General features: G+C 35.4%; 1 protein-coding gene across 1 annotated transcript in view; it reads right to left on the reverse strand.

Moving 5' to 3' along the window:
* Nucleotides 1–19,825, reverse strand: part of MUC13 (mucin 13, cell surface associated) — a 117,001-nt gene that overhangs the window by 54,865 nt on the left and 42,311 nt on the right. The window contains exon 4 of the mRNA XM_044073755.1: nt 3,103–3,325. Within this exon, the coding sequence (XP_043929690.1) occupies nt 3,103–3,325 (223 nt within the window). The remainder of the gene's footprint in view (nt 1–3,102; nt 3,326–19,825) is intronic.

Genomic DNA, 19,825 nt, shown 5'->3' on the forward strand with positions numbered 1-19,825 from the left:
GGGGATCAAGTACAAATTAATTTAGGGGGAGGGATATCAGCTATTAACAGTTGTGTTAACTGCAAAAAACTCCTGTCAACGGTGATAATGTGAGTCAAAACAATGGTAGTCAGGTTTGGGTCTGATACCAACACTATAAAAAGTATCATGAAAGCAAACTGGACAAATTTTAGATGATTTGATGGAGCCTTGGATATATTGGGTGAAGGGCCAGATTTTACATATAAAAAGCATGCAAATATAAAGGAAAATTTGTTATTACAGTCCATTATTGAATCCCCAAATGATGTGGATACTCTACAAAAGGGCCTTACAGAAACAGATGCTTGGTGCCAGAGCCATGGGCTCAAGCTCAATGCCAAGAAATGTATTGTTATCCCCTTTGGGAAAAAACATGTATCCATGAATTTCCATATAGGTGGCAGTACACTAAACACAGAAAGTGTGATAAGAGACTTACGGACACAGGTGGACAATGGTCTCATCTTCGATAACCACATCGCCACAACAGTCAGGAAATCCTTCTATGTGGCACACCTCATCACGAAGGGCTTTTCATCCAGAAAAAAGGAGGTCATTGTCCCACTGTACTTATCCCTCATTAGACCCATTATAGAATACAACGCCCCATTTGGTATGTACCTCTCAAGACATCTGCAACAACTGGAAAGGCCTCAGAATACCTCACTAAAAGAATCACAGGCCTAAAGCAGATGCCCTACGCTGACTGCCTTAAAAAACTCCAGCTATACTCTGTCGCATATCGTCTACTCAGAGGCGATCTCTGCTTAACATACAAGGCCATGTCAAACCCAGAGCTGTTGGACATGCTACACTTAAAGAAATCCCAATCCCTCAGAGCTACACGCTCCAGGGATCTAAACCATGTCATCACAATAAACAAAACATGCTGGAGGGATAGGTTCCTGACCCAGAGACTCCCCAGACTCTGGAATAGATTGCCCATACATGTCAAGCAGAGTGCCTCTTTGGACCTCTTCAAGAGGAACCTTGACGTTTGGATGGGAGAAAGGAAATTCACCCCAGGGATCACGTCAGTCGCCCTGCTAGACAGGGGTCCAGGAAAGTAAATAATGTGGGAAGAAATAGCCAGGGAATTGTTATGGCTAGGCTTGTATAGGCCCTAGGGCTGATAGCCTAGTACCAACCTATGAACCTATGAACCTAAAAACAAATGTTAGTACATGCAATAGAAAGGGACAAGTGAAATGTGGTCACTGTAGACAATGTAAGTTCATCTATACAGGGCCAAAATTAAAGCTTAACATATTAAAAAAAATGAACTAATATTTAATGGAAATATATACTTGACAGAAAAGGAGTCGTCTATTTTGTTTCTTTGAATAATTTCACTATTTTTATGCAAGTAAACTGGAGAGAACCATATGCACGCACATTTATGAACACAATTGCAATTTAGAAAATAAAAATGACACACTCTAAAGTGTAAACAATGCGCCAAGTTTTTGTTGGTTGATCTTGAGCAAGTTCCCATCCAACATAGGGCTGACCCAAGGGAAATTAAATTAGAGTACAGGGAATTGACTTGGCAGCTGCAGCTTAATGTATTCCACTTTCCTGTGTTAAATTACACCATATCTATTAATAGTGAGTTAAAATTATGAGCCACCAAACTATGAATGTCAACAATTTTGGAACTTTTACTGTTATGTAGGTGTTTTCTTTAAATGCTTACTTGTTTTTAATTGTTAAGCTCCCTGGAATGATGAGATGGTAACAAAAAAAAAAAAAAACACATTAGAATGTACATTTTATAATTAACTTATGAAGTGTTTTATTTGTATTATTTAAATAACTGAATTTTAAAACTAGGTAATGGTTTGGCAATGTGACTGCTAAATGGGTTATTTAAACCTGTGACATTTTGTAAAAACAGTTCAGATGAAGTCTTCATTTTTTGGACAAATGTGCTTAACTCCAAAGTTCTTTATTTATTTCACTATGCTGTAGAATTTCTGAGGGTTGGGTTGTGTGGTATGCGGCACCAATGCAGTTCATTTTAGATCTACTGTTAGGTTATTTAAGAATATTTACTGCACATATGGCTATGTCTACCCTTTTCAGTATAAAACATGAGTCACTTAATGTTTGATGCCTAAATAATGCCTTTGCTTTCACTTTCAGCATGCTTAACATGCTGGTTACATACATACATGATAACATTCATGTTTATTTGCATTTATTAATGAAGGTGGTCTGATGGGGCTGAAAACACCCTTTTTAGCAAAAATCCCAAGAAGAAAAGCTTTAAGTTACAACTACATACACAATGTATATCAGTAGTTGTGAAAAGGTGTAAAGGTTATTAATTACAATTATATGCAAATAGTGCATCAATACTTAAGAAAAAAATCGAAGTTAGACTTTCTTTGAGAATGTTATAGTAACAGAAGACTAAGGGATAACAGCAAAAGAGATGAATGATGGGAATGGTGTTGGAGAACGCATGACAGATATCTGTAAGGTTGGCATTTTACTAATCTCATTTAGTAGTATGACAGATGAACTATAAATGCAGAATACTTTTTTTTTTTTTTTTTGCACAAAATAACTACATGTTGAATTTTCAGCAGGCCAGGTGGGTCACAATGTTACTGTGGCAGTTGACAGAAAACAAGAAGTGAAAAGAATACTGGGGAGAGTGAGTGTTAGGGGCGATGAAAGAGTGGGACAGAGAATAAACATTTATAGACTCCTGACTGTGCTCATATGTGCCCAAGCAGATAACATTATTAAACTGAAAACAACATCATACAGGTATTGTTAAATGCTATTAAATATCCACTAAACTGTAAACAACATCATACACGTTGTATTGTTAACCGCTATTAAATATCCACTAAACTGTAAACAACATCATACACGTTGTATTGTTAACCGCTATTAAATATCCACTAAACTGTAAACAACATCATACACGTTGTATTGTTAACCGCTATTAAATACCCACTAAACTGTAAACAACATCATACACGTTGTATTGTTAACCGCTATTAAATACCCACTAAACTGTAAACAACATCATACACGTTGTATTGTTAACCGCTATTAAATACCCACCTCATCCTCATCATAACTAGCATATCCGGTTCTGGGAGCAGATGTTACTTGTTGTGAGCTCACTGTATCGCTGGAATTTGCACAGATGTTTTGTGGCCTTGGAAATGATATATTAGGAAAAGAAACTGGGTTTGATAAACCACCTGGTGCAGGACCACTTTCTTTGTCTATCTTAGGAATCAGTCGACTTTCTTCATTGTCACCAGAGCAAGGTTTGTTGGACCTGTAACAAGTAAAGCAAAAAACTGATAACCATGAAATATGTTGTTGAGATATTATATCTGTCTTTTGTTAAACTTTGTGTAATACATTTTAACCTTAACATTTACTGCTGCATTACAGCAGAACACATTGATAGAATTACTTATATAATGTTACATTTATTAATCCATTATTGATGTCATATTTGAATTATAATATATAACATCATGCCACTTTTTTGATATTCTTTAAAGTGACAATCCAGTTAAGCATTATTTGATTTCATTGCATCATAATTTCTCAAGTATACTATATATATATATATATATATATATATATATATATATATATATATATATATATATATATATATACATATTGGATAGAAATGCTAGACATTTCAAAGTGCTACTGATATGCCAAATGTGGCTGTAAAAATTATTCATGTTGCAAAACTAGAATAAATACATATTCGTAGGAGTCATCGGAAATACAAGGCTATTAGACCAAATGCCATGCCAATAACCACTCTCAGGCTTGACCACCCATTTCAAAGAGGACAAGGCCTATACATTTGGAATGTATTTTATGGTACCTGTCCACTTGTCTAAACTCTATTTGAATGTTGAGAAAGAACCACTCTGTTTGATATGCAAGGAAAGGCTATTCCAGTTCAAGGGGAAGTGCTGGGTAATGAACCTGTCTCTCCACTTAGTTTCATTTATTCTTTGATGTAGATTGAAATCTCTTTTTTCTAATGTTGGTTACACTGTTTGACACAAAAAGAAAAAGGAAGTCATGAATAGTGGGATCCCTGAGGGCAATCAAAATAACACAAATGTGATATAAATTTGTGATGTGAATTAAGTGCATGCAAATAATGCAAAAAATAAATAAACAAAAATAACTTATTTGGATTCATTAGTGTCAAAACTTCAAAGTAGCTTTTTGCAATGTCTCAAGCAGGAGCAGGCAAGCACAGCATTCTGAGTCAGCGTTTGTTAAAAGCCAGCTGGAATTCTCAACTGATCTCAGTATAAAGCAGACAGTAAAAAATAAAGACCAGTTAAAAGACAACTGTAAATTTGTCCAGATCAAGCTAGGCTTCCCTGATTTAGCAGCATTCAGTGTACTCTCACCATTCAAACTAATATTTCTTCCAGATAGTTCCCACAATAAGCCTAAATAGAAGTAATGCAAACAGTGGGCACAGTAGAGTAAAGCAGACAAAACAATAAAAAATTAAAAGGATTAGCTATAATGTATTTACATGCAATGCAAATAATGCAAAAAAAATGCAAAAATAGCATCCCTGAATTCATCACAGAGTACTGGACAGTCAAAGCAGCTTTTGAAGTGTCTCAAACAAAAATAATCCAGTGCAGCTCTCTAATGCTTTTGGTAAAAGATAATTTCAAAGGTACAGTTATAATGTAAAGTATATATTATAATGTGAAAATATTTGACAATGCAGGACATAATCTGGCTGACAGGATAATTCCTGGGTCAGCCATCATGGGCACTTGTAGCTTATCATTGTAGAAAATGCCAGAGCTAGTCACAGAAATTGAACTGGCCAAATGATTACAACTTTGTCTATCTTTACCAGCAGTCAAAAGCAATTTTAAAGAAAATCTTTCTGTGGAAGCTATTTTATCAGATTTGAAATTGGATATACATGTTGTTGTGTCTCTCGGCTTTTCTCGGTTAGGGGTCACCACAGCGGAACTCCGGTCCGCTAATGATTGGCAGTAGATTTTTATGTGCCGAGTTGCCGGCCCTGATGCACAACCTTCAACGACGGTACACCCATTCACACGTCACCACACAGAAGACGCTCTAGCTGAGAATCGAACAGGACAATGTCTTACTGTGAGGCGACAATGCTACCGCAGCACCACCACCGCAGTTGAAATTGGATATACATGATTAAAGATATTCAGTTTTATTACAATTTTACTGTGCTGTTTTTTTAACTAGAACTGATACAATCTGTATGAGAGTTTGCAATGAATACAAGTTAAGAGTACAGAGAAAGGAAACTAAAGAAGTTGCAGGATTCAATGTGGCTGTTTAACTTGTAGCAGTCTCTACAATGGATTTCTAACAAGAAAGAAATTCCTTGGTATCAAAACTCCAAAAAATCACTCTATTTAACTTTTTCTAGTCATTTGTTGCTAGATTGTGATGGACAAACAATCTAAAAGGAATGGAGCCTTTACTAAGACACAGGTGATCAGGATTCAATTAGAAGATCCAGGAGTGGAGGAGCCAGGCAAGGAGGGGTGGGAGGGAAGGGTTGTGGTCTGCTGGAGGCAGTAGAGAGTGCAGTGCATACTCAGAGACACAAGAAGAAAAAATGTAAACTATCCTGAAATGTGCCAGAATTATGGCCTCTCCAAACTGATTTGCACCTTTGTGATGGGAAGCAAGGGGGTGATGATTGGCAGGCAGCAGAGGCAAAAAAAAAACAGAAAAGAAAAAACCGAGAGGATGGTTATAGTGGACAAGTATCAAGTATACTAACAATCTGAACAATAACCACCACATAATCCAGAAAAAATATTCTCTGGAATAATTCCTGATAAACTGTTGGATACTACAGAAAAACACCCTAAACTGAATCTAAGATATTTCTGAAGATGCTTCAAATAAAACAATACACAAAACACAGAGCTCTACATTTCCATTCTAAGCTATGTGAACAACATAGACCAGTTTTTAAAAAGATGCTGCACTACCCAAAAAAGTTTAAATAGCCTGCACAATACAAGATAAAGCAGGTCTATTAAATGGAAGGAACAGCCTATTGTTTTCAACACTGTTTTCTGAGCATTAATAGTAAATGACTGAGAAAAGGATGGATCATTGAGTTTCATACACATTTAGTATGCTATTATCTTATTAATGTGAACCTGTACCTTAAATAACAAGGTGTTTTAATTCTGTACTAATCTATAGTTCAAAAATCAGAGAAGAAGTTACCCAAGTCATTAGTATACAACTAAGGGGAATGGAGAGACGACATCCCATTTGATATATGACTGGCTGTATGAAAATTAAGAGATGTACAAAAATAAATAAGCTGCCTTGTTGTATTAAAATACTGAGGAAAGAACAATAGACATAGAAAATTAAAAGGGCATATATATTAAACTGTCACAGTAGTGGTGTGACCTGTCAAAAACAATACAAACTACAACAGGCTAATTTAATGATAATATATACTAAAAAGCTTATAAAGCTAAGATTAAGGCAGTTTATTTCTATGGTGGATTAATGTCCTCTCAGCTGTTAAAAACATTGTAAAACTAAACAAACAGAATGACTAATAGTCAAGTTGAATGAAATAAATTACACAGCAAATATTTTCAAGCTTCCACAGTTAATTTATCCATAGCTGACTGATTAGTCCCACTAGGCTAATAGCCTGTATTTAGGGGAGACCTGATATGGTATTTATACTACTAGGGACGATTTGGCCAAGGCATTGGGGAATTACCATTTTCAGAAGGTGATGTGCATTCTTTTACATCCACCTGAGCTACCACCAACTCAGGCAGAAGGGGCCTCAATTTAACATCTCACCTGAAGTGCAACACTCCCTTATGCTGCACTACAGTGTCAGCAATCAATCAAATGGATGTGAGAATAGAGCCCACAGCCTTCTGCAGCAAAAGTGAGTGTGCTACCAGTTGCACCGCTGACACTGTATAATACATGTTCAATTATATGTGCAGTAATCTTTAAGCAAAACGTGGATGCCTTAAAATGTAACAATAGTTAACATCCAGAGCACTAATCTCACAACTGACCCAAGTAATAAAATTCAGGATAATGTTACTATACACCTAATTAAGATCCAAACCATATGGAAAACCATAGAGATTGAAATCAGACAACTCCGATATTACATCGATATTATAACTCAGCCTCACGCCTCACAGGCAAATACAAGATAATATTCTAACCCTGTAGTCCATTTACTCTTAATGTACAAGCACAATGATGACACTTGACTTTTTTTTTTGCCTGGGATAGTTCCAGAGCACTTAACTGTGTTTACAGTTACTCTTTAACTAGGTTTTTCAACAATCTTAACTTTCCTTTTTTCATATATAAAAAAGGTTGCCTGTGTATATACTTAGCCTTACAGTTAGCTTTCTGTCAACACTCATTTCAGGCTCAATAAACAGTAAAACTGGTAATCGTCAAAGTTTTTTTCTCATCCTGATATTTTTAATAGCACCCTAGAGCCATCGCCCACTTACATCCTTATTAGCGGGTCTATATTATATCCTCAAACACTTAAAAAAGCGAACGCTGATTGATCGAACTTATTTTCGCGAAACTGCAAAATATTGAAGCAGCAGAAACTCAATTTTTTTCCTAGGGAAAGAATTTGATTGTCCATTTCTGTTGCTTTGGTATTTTCAGTGTTATGGTGGAAAGTTACCGGTCGGATTCAGGTAAGTGTGCGATTGTGTGGATGTGAGTGTTAGGGTGATTTAGGTGAGTTAGGGTTAGTGCTCAGGTTAGGTGTGTGTGCGATTGAGTGGACATGAGGGTTAGGGCGGATTTAAGTGAGTTAGGGTTAGGAAGTGGGTGAGGTGAGTGTGCGATAGTGACGGACCTTAGGGTTAGGGTTTGGGTTAAGGTAAGTGGGTAGTTAGTGGTGTGTGCATAGTTTAGTGTAGGGTTAGGTATCAGATTTTAGGTGTATGTGTGTGGATTTCTGCTTGTTTGGTGTGCTTGTGTTGTGTGTATGTGTTTTGGATCAGCGATTTTTTTTCCCTGGGAAAAAATATCGCTGATCTGACAGTTCGAGATTGTAAGCTTTCACTTAAATTAGGTTGATCAATCAGCGTTCGCTTTTTTAAGCTTTTGATGATATAATATAGACCCTTATTAGCAATAGTATGTCTTGTTTGTAAATTAGTTAAAATCAGATTTTTATTGCTGCTTTTGTGGGTGAAACTCTCTTGCATCTGTCTCATGCTGCTTTGTTTTACAAACCTTTCTACAAGCAACACCTTTTATTAATGTTTCTAGTAGCAAACTTAACGTTGAATTCTTCCTTTGTATTATGAGATTCTCCAAGGCATTCCAATGTAAATGGGTAAATTTAGAATTAGATTATATACAATTTATAGCAATTCACCATAACTTAAGCTTATTGTTTACTTGAATCACAATACAATTAAAATATGTAAAAACAAAATCAGAACTAGAAAAATGGATAATGTTCCACACGTTTAGACTAGTTACTGCGCAGTAGGAAGAAAAGGTAAAAGTGTCTCAGTCTTCATGCAGAATAGATTCACATCATGACTTTTAAAGCAGCAGGATGCATTTTTTACTATATCTCAATAACACGTGTAATTTCTTGAAATTCACCTATAAGGTGACATCTAATATGGTACAATATTTGGATCTTGAAATATATAAAAAACAAGGGCATTTAGAAACCAAAATATACAGGAAAGCCACGTATTGTAATTCCTTCCTTCACCATGACAGTGCCCACCCCACACATGTAAAAAAGAACATAATAAAGGGGCAGTTTGTGAGAGGAAGTAGAATGACCAGTAAGGATCAGGATTTTTTCACCGAATGCAACCTATTGGAGAGTATGTTCAAAGAAATTTATTAAAGAAATTAGAGAAGAGGTTGTTTTAGGTAGGGAAACCAGATTTGCCCCTATAGTTAAAAAAGCAAAGGAGACTGTTAATACAACTGAATTTAACCATGATAATAAAAATGAAAATTTCGAATTGGCTTTGACTTTGGAATATAATACAATTAATAGTAAAATAAAAAAGATTTTCAACAAAGAATGGGATAGATTTATTGAATTAACAGAATTGGACTTACGGAGCAATAATTCCCTTAAAATAGTGTACAAAAATTCCTTAAGCATAAAAAAATTATTAGAAAACAAGAATTCCTTAGACCCACAGGATAGAAGGAGAAAAGGCACTTATAAATGTGGTAGATGTGCCCAATGTACAAATATTTCAAATAGCAACACCACCTTTATCAACAGTAGAAACAAGACCATAGTCAATGATAAGTATTTTTACAACTGTGACTCTACAGGCTTGGTATATTTAGCTAATTGTAAAAAATGCCAAGCGTTCTATATAGGGAAAACTGAAAGGAAATTAAAAAGAAGAATTTTTGAACACTTAAACGATATAAAGAATTGTAAAGAAACTAATGCCTTGTATAAGCATAGTAAAATATGTGATAAATCTAGTTTTATTTTTACCGTATTAGAACATACAGAAAAAGATATAAGAGGGGGGCCCTGGGAAGAAAGATTAGAGTATCGAGAATTGTGGTGGCAAATGACATTAGAAGCTTACAATCCCCCAGGCCTAAATGAATATATTAGTATAGTACCTATTTTAAAATTAAGAGCAGCTAAATTATAAATGTTTTATAGAATTTTTTATTTTTTTTATTTATTTATTGACTATCATTCACATATGATGTTTTAATATTTTAATATCAAAAATTCTCTCCTATCCACAGTAGATGTGTTTTAATATTTTAACATTAAAAATACCCTCCTATTTACAGAATATGTGTTGAAAGAATAGATGTTTCATGAAATCCAAATAACAATAAGGGCCACTTTAGAATGAATAATTTTTACAATTTTATTTCCTGGAGCCTTTTACTTACACACAAGATTCAATTTAAGTAATGGCCACTAGATGGCACTGTATCAACTGTTTTTTACAATGGTGTATTTTTAAGGAATTTATTACATACGAAACTTTTAAATAATTTTTTAAATGAATTTTTATATATTATGTTGGTAGCAGGATTTAATTTAATTAGAAATGTATTTACAAATCTTTATAGTGTAAGAAGTGCATGATAGGTATGTCCTTTATTAAAAATTTTAAAATGATTTTTAATGTGTTTAAAAAAGAAAGCATTTTAATTAATGAATTAATTGAATTATTGAATCAATTAATGACTTATAAAAGGAAAGGTTGGGGTGTGTTTAGTCATCTGATGAAGTCTGGAATAGGACGAAAGCGTATGTGGTGAAAAACGTTAATGTCGAGCAGTGGTTGAAGTTCGTGTTTTTGTTATTTGGAGAGCTGTACAAATAAACTTGGTGTTTTATGCACAAGATTTACTTTCTGGTTTTCCGTTTCCTTTGGATTTATTTGTCAAGTTGCACAGCTGTTTTTTGGTTCTTGGTTATTCGTGCACTATGGAAAACCAGGAATTTCCTGTTAACACGCAACAGGAAGATCTTGGCTTGACGCGTAAGCTGGTGGGGCAGCTTACTGAACTAATCAATCTCCTCACCCCAGTGGCTTCCTCGCTTTTATCTGCTCAAAACAAAAACGCTGAAAGTGGCGCTAAGAGGACCGAAGGGTTGTGCGATACCAAGAGGAAAACCAAAGAAGTAAGGGATAATGAACCGATAGGTGCACGTAAAGGCACCAGTTTTGCGGAGGATGAAGAAGGCAGCAGTTTTAATTCAGCAGACACACTTTTACTTTTAAAGGAGGTCACTCAAGGGGAAACATGTTCTGTTACAGCTAAGGACAAGCGTGTTAACAAATCTTCCAGTTCAAACCAAACTAAAGGTACTGTCTCTCCATTTAAGGATTTAAATGGGTGGCTAAAACGCCAAATTATTTTTAATGAACACCCGAACTTTAATGGTGCTATTAACAATGATTATACATACAAGGATAATTTAAACAATTTGTATAAATTAATGAGCAAGTATAGAGCTTTGAATGTGGAAAATACGTATTTAAGAGAATGTATTTTGAAAGAAATTGTGCCTAAAGGCTTACGCCTTTACAAATACCCCAACAGTGTTGTACCTGGTTCTAATTTTCATTTGGAATTGTTGGATTTATTCAACAAAAGTGGTATAGAAATGTTAAAATTGATGGTCAAAGAGAATACCCGGGTTCAGGAAGAGCTTTTATCAGAAATAGAAGCTTTGGACAAAACTGTTACGAATGACTTGTTATTTACTGTAGAAGAAGAAAAAGTCAAATATTTTAAAATGAGAAGGGAAATAGATAGAAATATGGATGATTTAATTCAAAGGAAATATAAAAAGATGGAACGCGATTTAAATGAATATAAACGTAACATTTGCTACCCCAACCCTCCATCTAGAGATAGACCAAGGGCTACCTTTGACAAATTTGGGAACAATGACACTAGGGAACCACTAGACAATCAGGAGATACATGATGATAATATATTCAATGAAGAAGAATTTCCACTCCTTAGGAGGTCTGAAAGAATTTTCAATAAATATGGAGAGAGAGAGGGAAATTTTTATTGGAGAGGGGGGAGAAGAGGGAGAGGGAGGGGGAATTATTGATGTCTTTTCATTCATCCCCACCCACCCCAAATCCCCCCACAGATGATGTGATTATTAAAGAAAGTAATAAGTGGACTTATAATCATTTTAACATATACAATTTTAGCTCTATAAAATTAGAAAAAGGACACTTTGGCCTGTTCTCCAAAGGCCTGAAATTTATTCCATCTACTAAAGGGAATGTTGTCAAATCACTGTTAGATTTAAAAATATTTTTAAGGAAGGTTAACCTTAAAATTCTCTTCCACAACAATGTAAAGGAGATCAATCCAACATTAAGACGTAGGTCCACCTACAACCCACCTTTACACCCTCAATTAAGGAACTTTGAAAAAGTAATAGAGAAAGAAATCAGGAAAGCCGAATTAAATGGATTCAAACATGACAATAATTTAAACCATCAGGAGAAAGATATTTTAAGTAGTTTGAAGAAAGATAGACACAAACCTTACTAGTAATGCCAGTCAGTAGCTATAATCTGTAAGGACTCTAGTAAAAGTTATTCTATGCCAACCAGCTGTGCATACTTCTGGCTTCTCCCTTAGCCCAAGCGTAGTAAATTTACTCTTAATTAATTTGTCCAAATTAGTCATATTTAATCTTGCCATGGAGAAGCTACGGAAATTAATCAATGCATTTCAAAAAATGATAGCAGCCCAAGACTCTTTACAAACACCAGTTTATTAATAATCATACTAGTCAAGCTGTTTCCCAAAATTCTTTTTGCTGAGAAAAACAGCTTTACTTTCCATAACTTATTTTCTAAGATGGCAAAATCCATACAGGCAATGAACTGACGTTCTAATACTGAAACAGATTTTGGTTAACTCGTAACTGTATGTTGGTAGCTCTATTTGCCAAAATACCTTAATTCATTTATTCATGACAATCTTCTTATAAAGTTGAGTATAGTGGGTAGCTGGAACTTATCTAGGCATAGAGTGGGCTCCATGCAGTGAATCTAATTGTAGCTAGGACACCAGTTTATCACAGTATGTACATACGATAGTCACTCACATATGGAAAACACACACAAGGGCAAGTTGAACCTTTATCAGTTCAGCTGCAGCATATCTTTGGGATATTAGAGAAATGTGGAGCACCTGTGAAAAACTCATGTGGACACAATGAACATGGCAGCTTCTGCAAAGAAAACATCTCACCTCTGAACCAAAGTAGGGAAACAAGCAGTGTGAGGCAACAATTCTAACTGCAGTACTACTGTACTCCTCTTGCCAAAATATGTCACACATTTCAGGACTAATCAAAATACCCACGTAAAACCTGCCAGCTTGACGCGTACATTGTGTCAGATGTCTAAGGCAGAGATAAATGGTATATTTTTGAGTAGTAGAGTTAATTCTTGCATCTGGCATAAAAACAGTCCTACTGTGTATCAGTTACTATACAATAAATGTTACTGGTCCAGACATTTCGACATTTTGAGCTTTCAACATAATAAATCAAGTCCAGGTCAGAGTACTGTTAGTTATAAATCTTGGAAAGAATTGAAATCCTATACCCAGTAACTACAATGACAACCCACATTTTCAGTTTAAAACTGCTGCATAATGATTTCTTTATTACTGTTAATTTATTCTTCTTTATTCTTGCAACAATGTATATTATATTTTCAATAATGTCTGTTACGTAAATAGTCTCCTAATATTTCTTTCCCATCTAGATTCTGTAAATAATATAAGGTGTTTATTCATTTGTCTTGATTGTGCTCCAGGGCCCAAGTCATGTCTGAAATCAGTGATTTGGCCAAATTATTCAAGCTGTCAATAAATGTAAAATTGACAGCTTGAATATATTGGCCAGATAACTGATTCAAGCTGTCAATCTCACATTTATTGACAACTGGAATATATTCAAGCTATCAATAAATGTCAAATTGATAAATATATGTACTATATCTGAAACTCTTTGTGAAGTACTGTTATTTCCTACTGAACTATTATAGATAGGTTTTCTTTAAATGACTGCCCCTGTTTGACTTACAGCCTAAAATATATAGATAAAATTACTTCCAAACTCAGAAAAAATGATTACAGCCCTTGATAAATGTGTGAAGATATTGTACACAGTTTATACTATGCTTTAGGTTACATCTAAGACTGTGGTTTTAGTGTATTAGTAGAATTATCAACAGCGACTTTGCCTCAAGCACCTGTCTGAACTTGAATAGAACCAAAATAGTAACATTGTACCAAGCCCCATACCTGCACCCACACCTGCTGTTACTGGGAGTCAACTGTGCTGCACACATGTACCTTAAGACACCATCAACCTGCAGCACACCTCAGAAGTATCATAGTCATTAGTGATTCCACTGTAAAAAATACAGACACAACATTCACCAGGGTGGCAGCTAATACATACTGCTCCCTCTCTGGTGCTAGAATTACAGATGACACTTGGGCCCTTAAGTACCAGTACCATCCCAGATATGGTCATGTCCTTGTAGCCTTCCACCTTGGGGGAGCAGAGAGAGATATTGTTAAGGTCTCCACTCATGTCTTTGACAAATACAAGGCTGTGGCATTGAGCATTTAAGAATAAAATAACTGACTTTAGTAACTGGTTAGTAATGATTGTCATTCTAGGGGGGATTTAGTGTATATGTCTACATGAAATGAATTGGGCAACATATGCTCCTGCTTTGCCAGGGATTGCTTGTAACTTTCACCTTTTCATTTTTGCATACTAGCTAACATGATGAACATTCTAACATAGTAAATTCCAATTTTGATAATAACATGGTAGCACTGCTGAATGCTAAGAGGCAAAACAACAAATTATCTTCCGTTCCATCAAAGATAACGGCATTTGAGTAATTACAGTAACCTTCTTCCAGTGTAATGATAACACTCCTTCTTGTTTCTTAAATGTATAGATATTCAAAAGTTGTTTAGTCTTATGAATATTTACACCTTGCCAGTAGCCTCCCTCAGTCTGTACATCCTTTCTGCATGAGAACCATACAGTCATTCCTGCAGCATATTTGTGAACATCCATCCAGTTGTCTAGTAAGTCTTATTGCTTACCCTGTAAGGGAGTTTATTTCAGTGGTTTGGTAGGTACTGAGTTATAAACTTGTCCCTCCACCATATTGTATTTATCTGTCAGTGATAATAAAGGTTCTTGATTCTAGTATTTGTGGAGCCATTGGACTTGCAGAAATCCAGCAGGTCCAAGACAACCTGCTTTCTTATGTGGTAAGTGAGACAGAGCTTCCAGCCTCTCTTGGTAGCTCAGAAACCTTAGGCCTATGATAAGTTTGGTCATGAACAGTTGGGGATCCTTCCAATTGTTTGATATGTTTAGTGGGAAACTTTGCAGAGGAGGAATTCTGAACAAAAATTGGTCTGTTCAAAGCTGAATATAAGGGAGTGATTACCTCTTTAGACTTTACAAAGATTCCTTTTGCAATTAGCTGTGTGAAATAAAAGGATTTCCTGACAACCATTATTATGTGATAGAAGAGAGGGAGGAATTATCAACTCGAGTCCCTGGGTCCCTGATTACATTTTTATATTGTGTATAGTATGATATTTGGGGTGGTTGGCCTACCAAAAGTGACAATACTCTACTTTTTTAACATTTCATTTGATTCTGTTTTAGTACACCATGAGCTTTCCAAGGATAGCTCATGCTGAAGGTTTTGGTTGCTAGTGGGTAATTTAATCTCCAGTTTGCATATATCTGCAAACTTTCTTAGATAGAGAATTTAGTCCTTTGCTTGAAGATGTGAGAAGTAAAGGACCAAAAGGGACAGTTCCATCACTCAACCCTGAGGGATACGGCTTCTCACTTTCACACATGCTGATGAGGCTCCTGCAGCTTACATTAATGAGTTCTTTCTTTCATCCACTTTGCTGTCCATCTTGCCACATACTGGCTGATGTTTAATGCATTTAGCTTCCATATGATGCTAGCATGCGGAATGATGCTGAAGGCCTTGACAAGGTCAAGATATGCAGTGTGTGCCACAAGATCACCGTCTACAAAGGGGAAGGTTGTTATAATGGTTAATGTCTTTATATCATGGATACAAGGTACAGGGTCTGATTCTGATATCTGGTTAATGGTGTGGCTTGTGATAGTCTACAGACTGATTGCATAAATATTACCCATGAGTACCCATGAGTACAGACTCCATAAATCTGTTGAAGAGGTTAACCAGACTCAGTAGTCAGGCTCTACCCTTCACAAAGCCAAATTGTTGGTGGTTAGTTTAAATACAGTTCTGGATAATGCAGTTAACAAGGTAAGTTATAATATGTTATAATGTATTCCATGGCTTTGCAAATGAGGGTTCCAAGACTGATAGGTGTGTAGTGCCTGGGATGCATGTAAGGCCACATATATGGAGGGGCACCACAGCTGCAGTATGATAGTCACTACAGACAAAACCAATAGCTAATCTTACGTTAAACAGTGTTAGGAGTGTGTCTGCAAGGGCATTTTTAACAGCATTAATTAAGCAACCAAGTATATTATCAAGTCTATTGGCAGGAAGTAGCTTTGGTCTTGGTTAGTACTTTTAATAAATAATCACGGATAATCGTGGAGTATCACAGCTCTCAACCTCTTAGAACAACACATCTAGACAAAGCCAAAAATAACGGGGGACAGAGCCCCAAAAATAGGGGCAAATTTCAAATATTGCTCTTACAAACTTAGAAGATATCTAGAATAAAAGGTTTTGTGTTAGCATGCATTTTCAGAAGGACATGAAGTCTGAAACTCAAATGCCTGTCATTATTTAGTGAATTAAATCCTCACTGATTTGCTACAAAAATCCAGAAAATTACAGATTTTATGAAGAACAAAACAAAAATATGAGGCAAAAATCTGGACAGTTGTAATTTCACAGTTTTATCTTTATGCACATTATGTCTGCATTGACTGCACCTTCCTTTTTGGGCATTCATTAATAAGATATGTATCCTCACCACAATAATAACACTTCTTGGACTGACCAGTATATCTCAAGTTTTCTCTCTCCTCAACTCCTGAATATTTATAATTTAAGGAAAGAGCTCTGCATCATTTTTGTTATCACACAAGTGCCTCACACAATTATCTTTTCTAAATCCTTATGATCTGAAAATGACAATCTCTGTACTTCCAATCTTCTCTTTCTTTCTTTCTTTCTCTGTTTTCTTTATAATTATCCTGCCCATATAATCTTCCACAACCTTCATCACTCCTCTGGCCTTTCTTCTTGTTGCCTAACACATTTCTCATCTTGTTCATTTTTCATATTTAGTGATCTTACTAAAATAGCAGTTAATGTTCTCATTTTACCTTGTACATCATAGATTTGTCTAAACAACATACATTGTATTTCACTTTGATTTTTTTTAATTTAATTTGCCTTCCCATAATACTATATTTGTAATTTCATATTTTACTTTATCAACCATCAAGTAGCCCATGACTCATAAAATCTTTTTATAGTAATGTACTCCTTCCACGCAAACTGCTTTCTGCCAAAATTTCTTCAGGCCATGCTAGAAAGTCATTTATTCTTTTTGTTTCTTTCATATCACTTACCTTCCCTTTGTCTTTAAATATTCCATCCTTATTAAATTATAATCAGTAAATCTTATACCAATTGTCCTGCCCAGCACTCCACTCAAATATTCTAATAGCAAACAATAATCAATCTCTTTTGTGAGGATTCCCCTTCTATAAGAACTCTTCTCTACTTGTATTTTGCCATAGTGCATAATCTTACAACAAACTATTAAATATTTATTTCCTTTTTTTCTTTACATTGCAATGTATGTCATAGGTTCATAGGTAGGTACTAGGCTATCAGCCATAGGGCCTGTACAAGCCTAGCCATAAAGATTCCCTGGCTTTCGCCACTGAAAAATTATTTTCCTGTGCCCATGTCTCCAAGTACATCCATACTTATATTAAGCACAGCAAACTGTTTTATTTTTTCAAACAACTCTATTCAGTCTTTTGTCCAGATGCTAGCATATAATACAGTAGGCCTAAGGACTATCCATTTCATTCTTATGTCACACACTACCAGCCAGTCATATACACCATATTTATATCTAGCACTTTAATATCCTTGCTCAGATGTTCTCCAATTCCATCGCAGGTATTCTTCCCAAATTTCCAAATAATTTCCTTTTCCCATACACGTCATCATTTTGTTGTTTACATTGCAATTCTTCTTTCTGCTGTTTATTTTTATACCTAATATCCAACAAACATGTGGAATTTAAATTTATTGGCTTACAGAAATCATACATTGCATGCCTTTGTATTTAATTCATTACATCATTAACATTAATTGCTCCTAAATGAGCATTATCTCTTCCTTTGTTGCAGTTTTTAAACTCTTTTCTTCATTTTCCATTTTCTGACTCTATTTCCAATTGTTCTTTCTGTCTCTTTCCTTTTATTATAATCTTCATCACTTAGCTTATCATGCATGCTTGTAACTTCAAGAATATATTCAATTCCCTCTTCCCCTTCAACATCTTGCTTGGATAATATATATTCTTCACTAATAGTGTCTTTTTCCTCATGTCTGAGTCTGTTTTGCATTGTTACTCTATTAAATTATTTGACTCTATTTATCTAATATAATAGCATGTTAAATTTCTGAGGACAATCAGATTAAATGAAGTCTTCCTTTGTACCCTTTCTATGACACATTTTATAGTTTTTGACACTATATTCCTTTTCCCCACATTATGAACATAACCGTTCATACAATCCTGTATTAAATATCCATCAGACCCACAAAGGAAACATGTTTTCAGTTGTCCACTTTAAGCAACATATCTTGCCTATTACCATTAACATCAATTGTGCTTGGAACATGAACACATCCATTTTTAATGTGCAAATTCATCCAAACTTCCCAGACCTATTCCATAACATTCTGTCATAAGATACTTCTTTATTATTTCAAACACATTTTGACATATACTTGAAAAAAGCATTTGCCCTCAGTCTCTGCAACATCTGAAGTATGACGTTGTACTGTAAGTCTCTCTTTGGTTCAAATTTAAAAGCTCTATAACATTCTGATCATGGAGTGCACAGTTCTTTTTTCTGATGATATTAAACAATGTTCAGCTAATTCAAAAGATTGAAACATTATCTAACTGAAACTTCTTCCCCAATATGTATGAGCCACACAGTTTTGTACTGAAAAGCCCAAAGTGACCACATTTATGTCTTATGCACAGTACATGTTAATGCTTCATCCATTTTCTGGAAATCCTCTCTACTGGTCATTTAGGTTTCTCATCTTTCACTAAATATGTCTGTACAATTCCACCCCTTGCAGCCACTGCTGCAAATAGTTTTCTGACATTTTGTACTAGACAAACACCTGTAGAATGATTCCTTACATTCTCCACAGCACCATATCTTCTCGTTCCTCTTGTTGATGCTGATTACATGTGGCATTATCATTAAGAACTAAAAGCATTTCTACAGCAGCCAAGGACTGAGGTAAAGCAATGTCCACTTTTTGAATGCCAGAATCACAACATTCTACTGTCTCATTCCCTGAAACAGCTTTTCCCTCAAAAGGTTTATCTTCATCTAACATATTAACAGTTCAATATTAATCATTCAAGATATTTTCAACAACATTTCTGTAATAAACACTTCAGAACTGTGCAACTACATGACACAAGCCTTGTACTTTTCCACGGCTGCAGCTCCAGCCACCTCTTTGCTCTCGAGTTGCCACCTTGCAGTCCACCCATAGGAAGTAATTGAAAAGGATGGGGTAACTTCCCTGGTGCCCAGCCAACATTCTGTTTGTCAGTATATATTCTGTTTGGATCTCCCTGAAAAAAGGCCAGTGGCCTAATGGGACTAACCCAGTCAACAAACTGTAAATAAATAAGACGATTAATAAATATGAGCTGTACAGAGTATACAATTTCTAATTATACCACAGGAGCCCAAGATTTAGATAGTCACAGTAAGTAAACAGGGACTTGCATCCAAAGAGATGTTTTGTAGAAGGAATAGTTAGCTGAGCAGTAATATTTTGAGCTGAGTCTGTTCCATGCTCTGCTGACATGCCCACCAAAAAAAACAGGCCCAAGGAGTCAGAAATATGGAATACACACTTTTTCTATAGTTCTA

Source organism: Protopterus annectens, chromosome 6.part0 (genome assembly GCF_019279795.1).
Source record: "Protopterus annectens isolate FY-2018-M chromosome 6.part0, PAN1.0, whole genome shotgun sequence".
Classification (NCBI taxonomy): Eukaryota; Metazoa; Chordata; order Ceratodontiformes; family Protopteridae; genus Protopterus; species Protopterus annectens.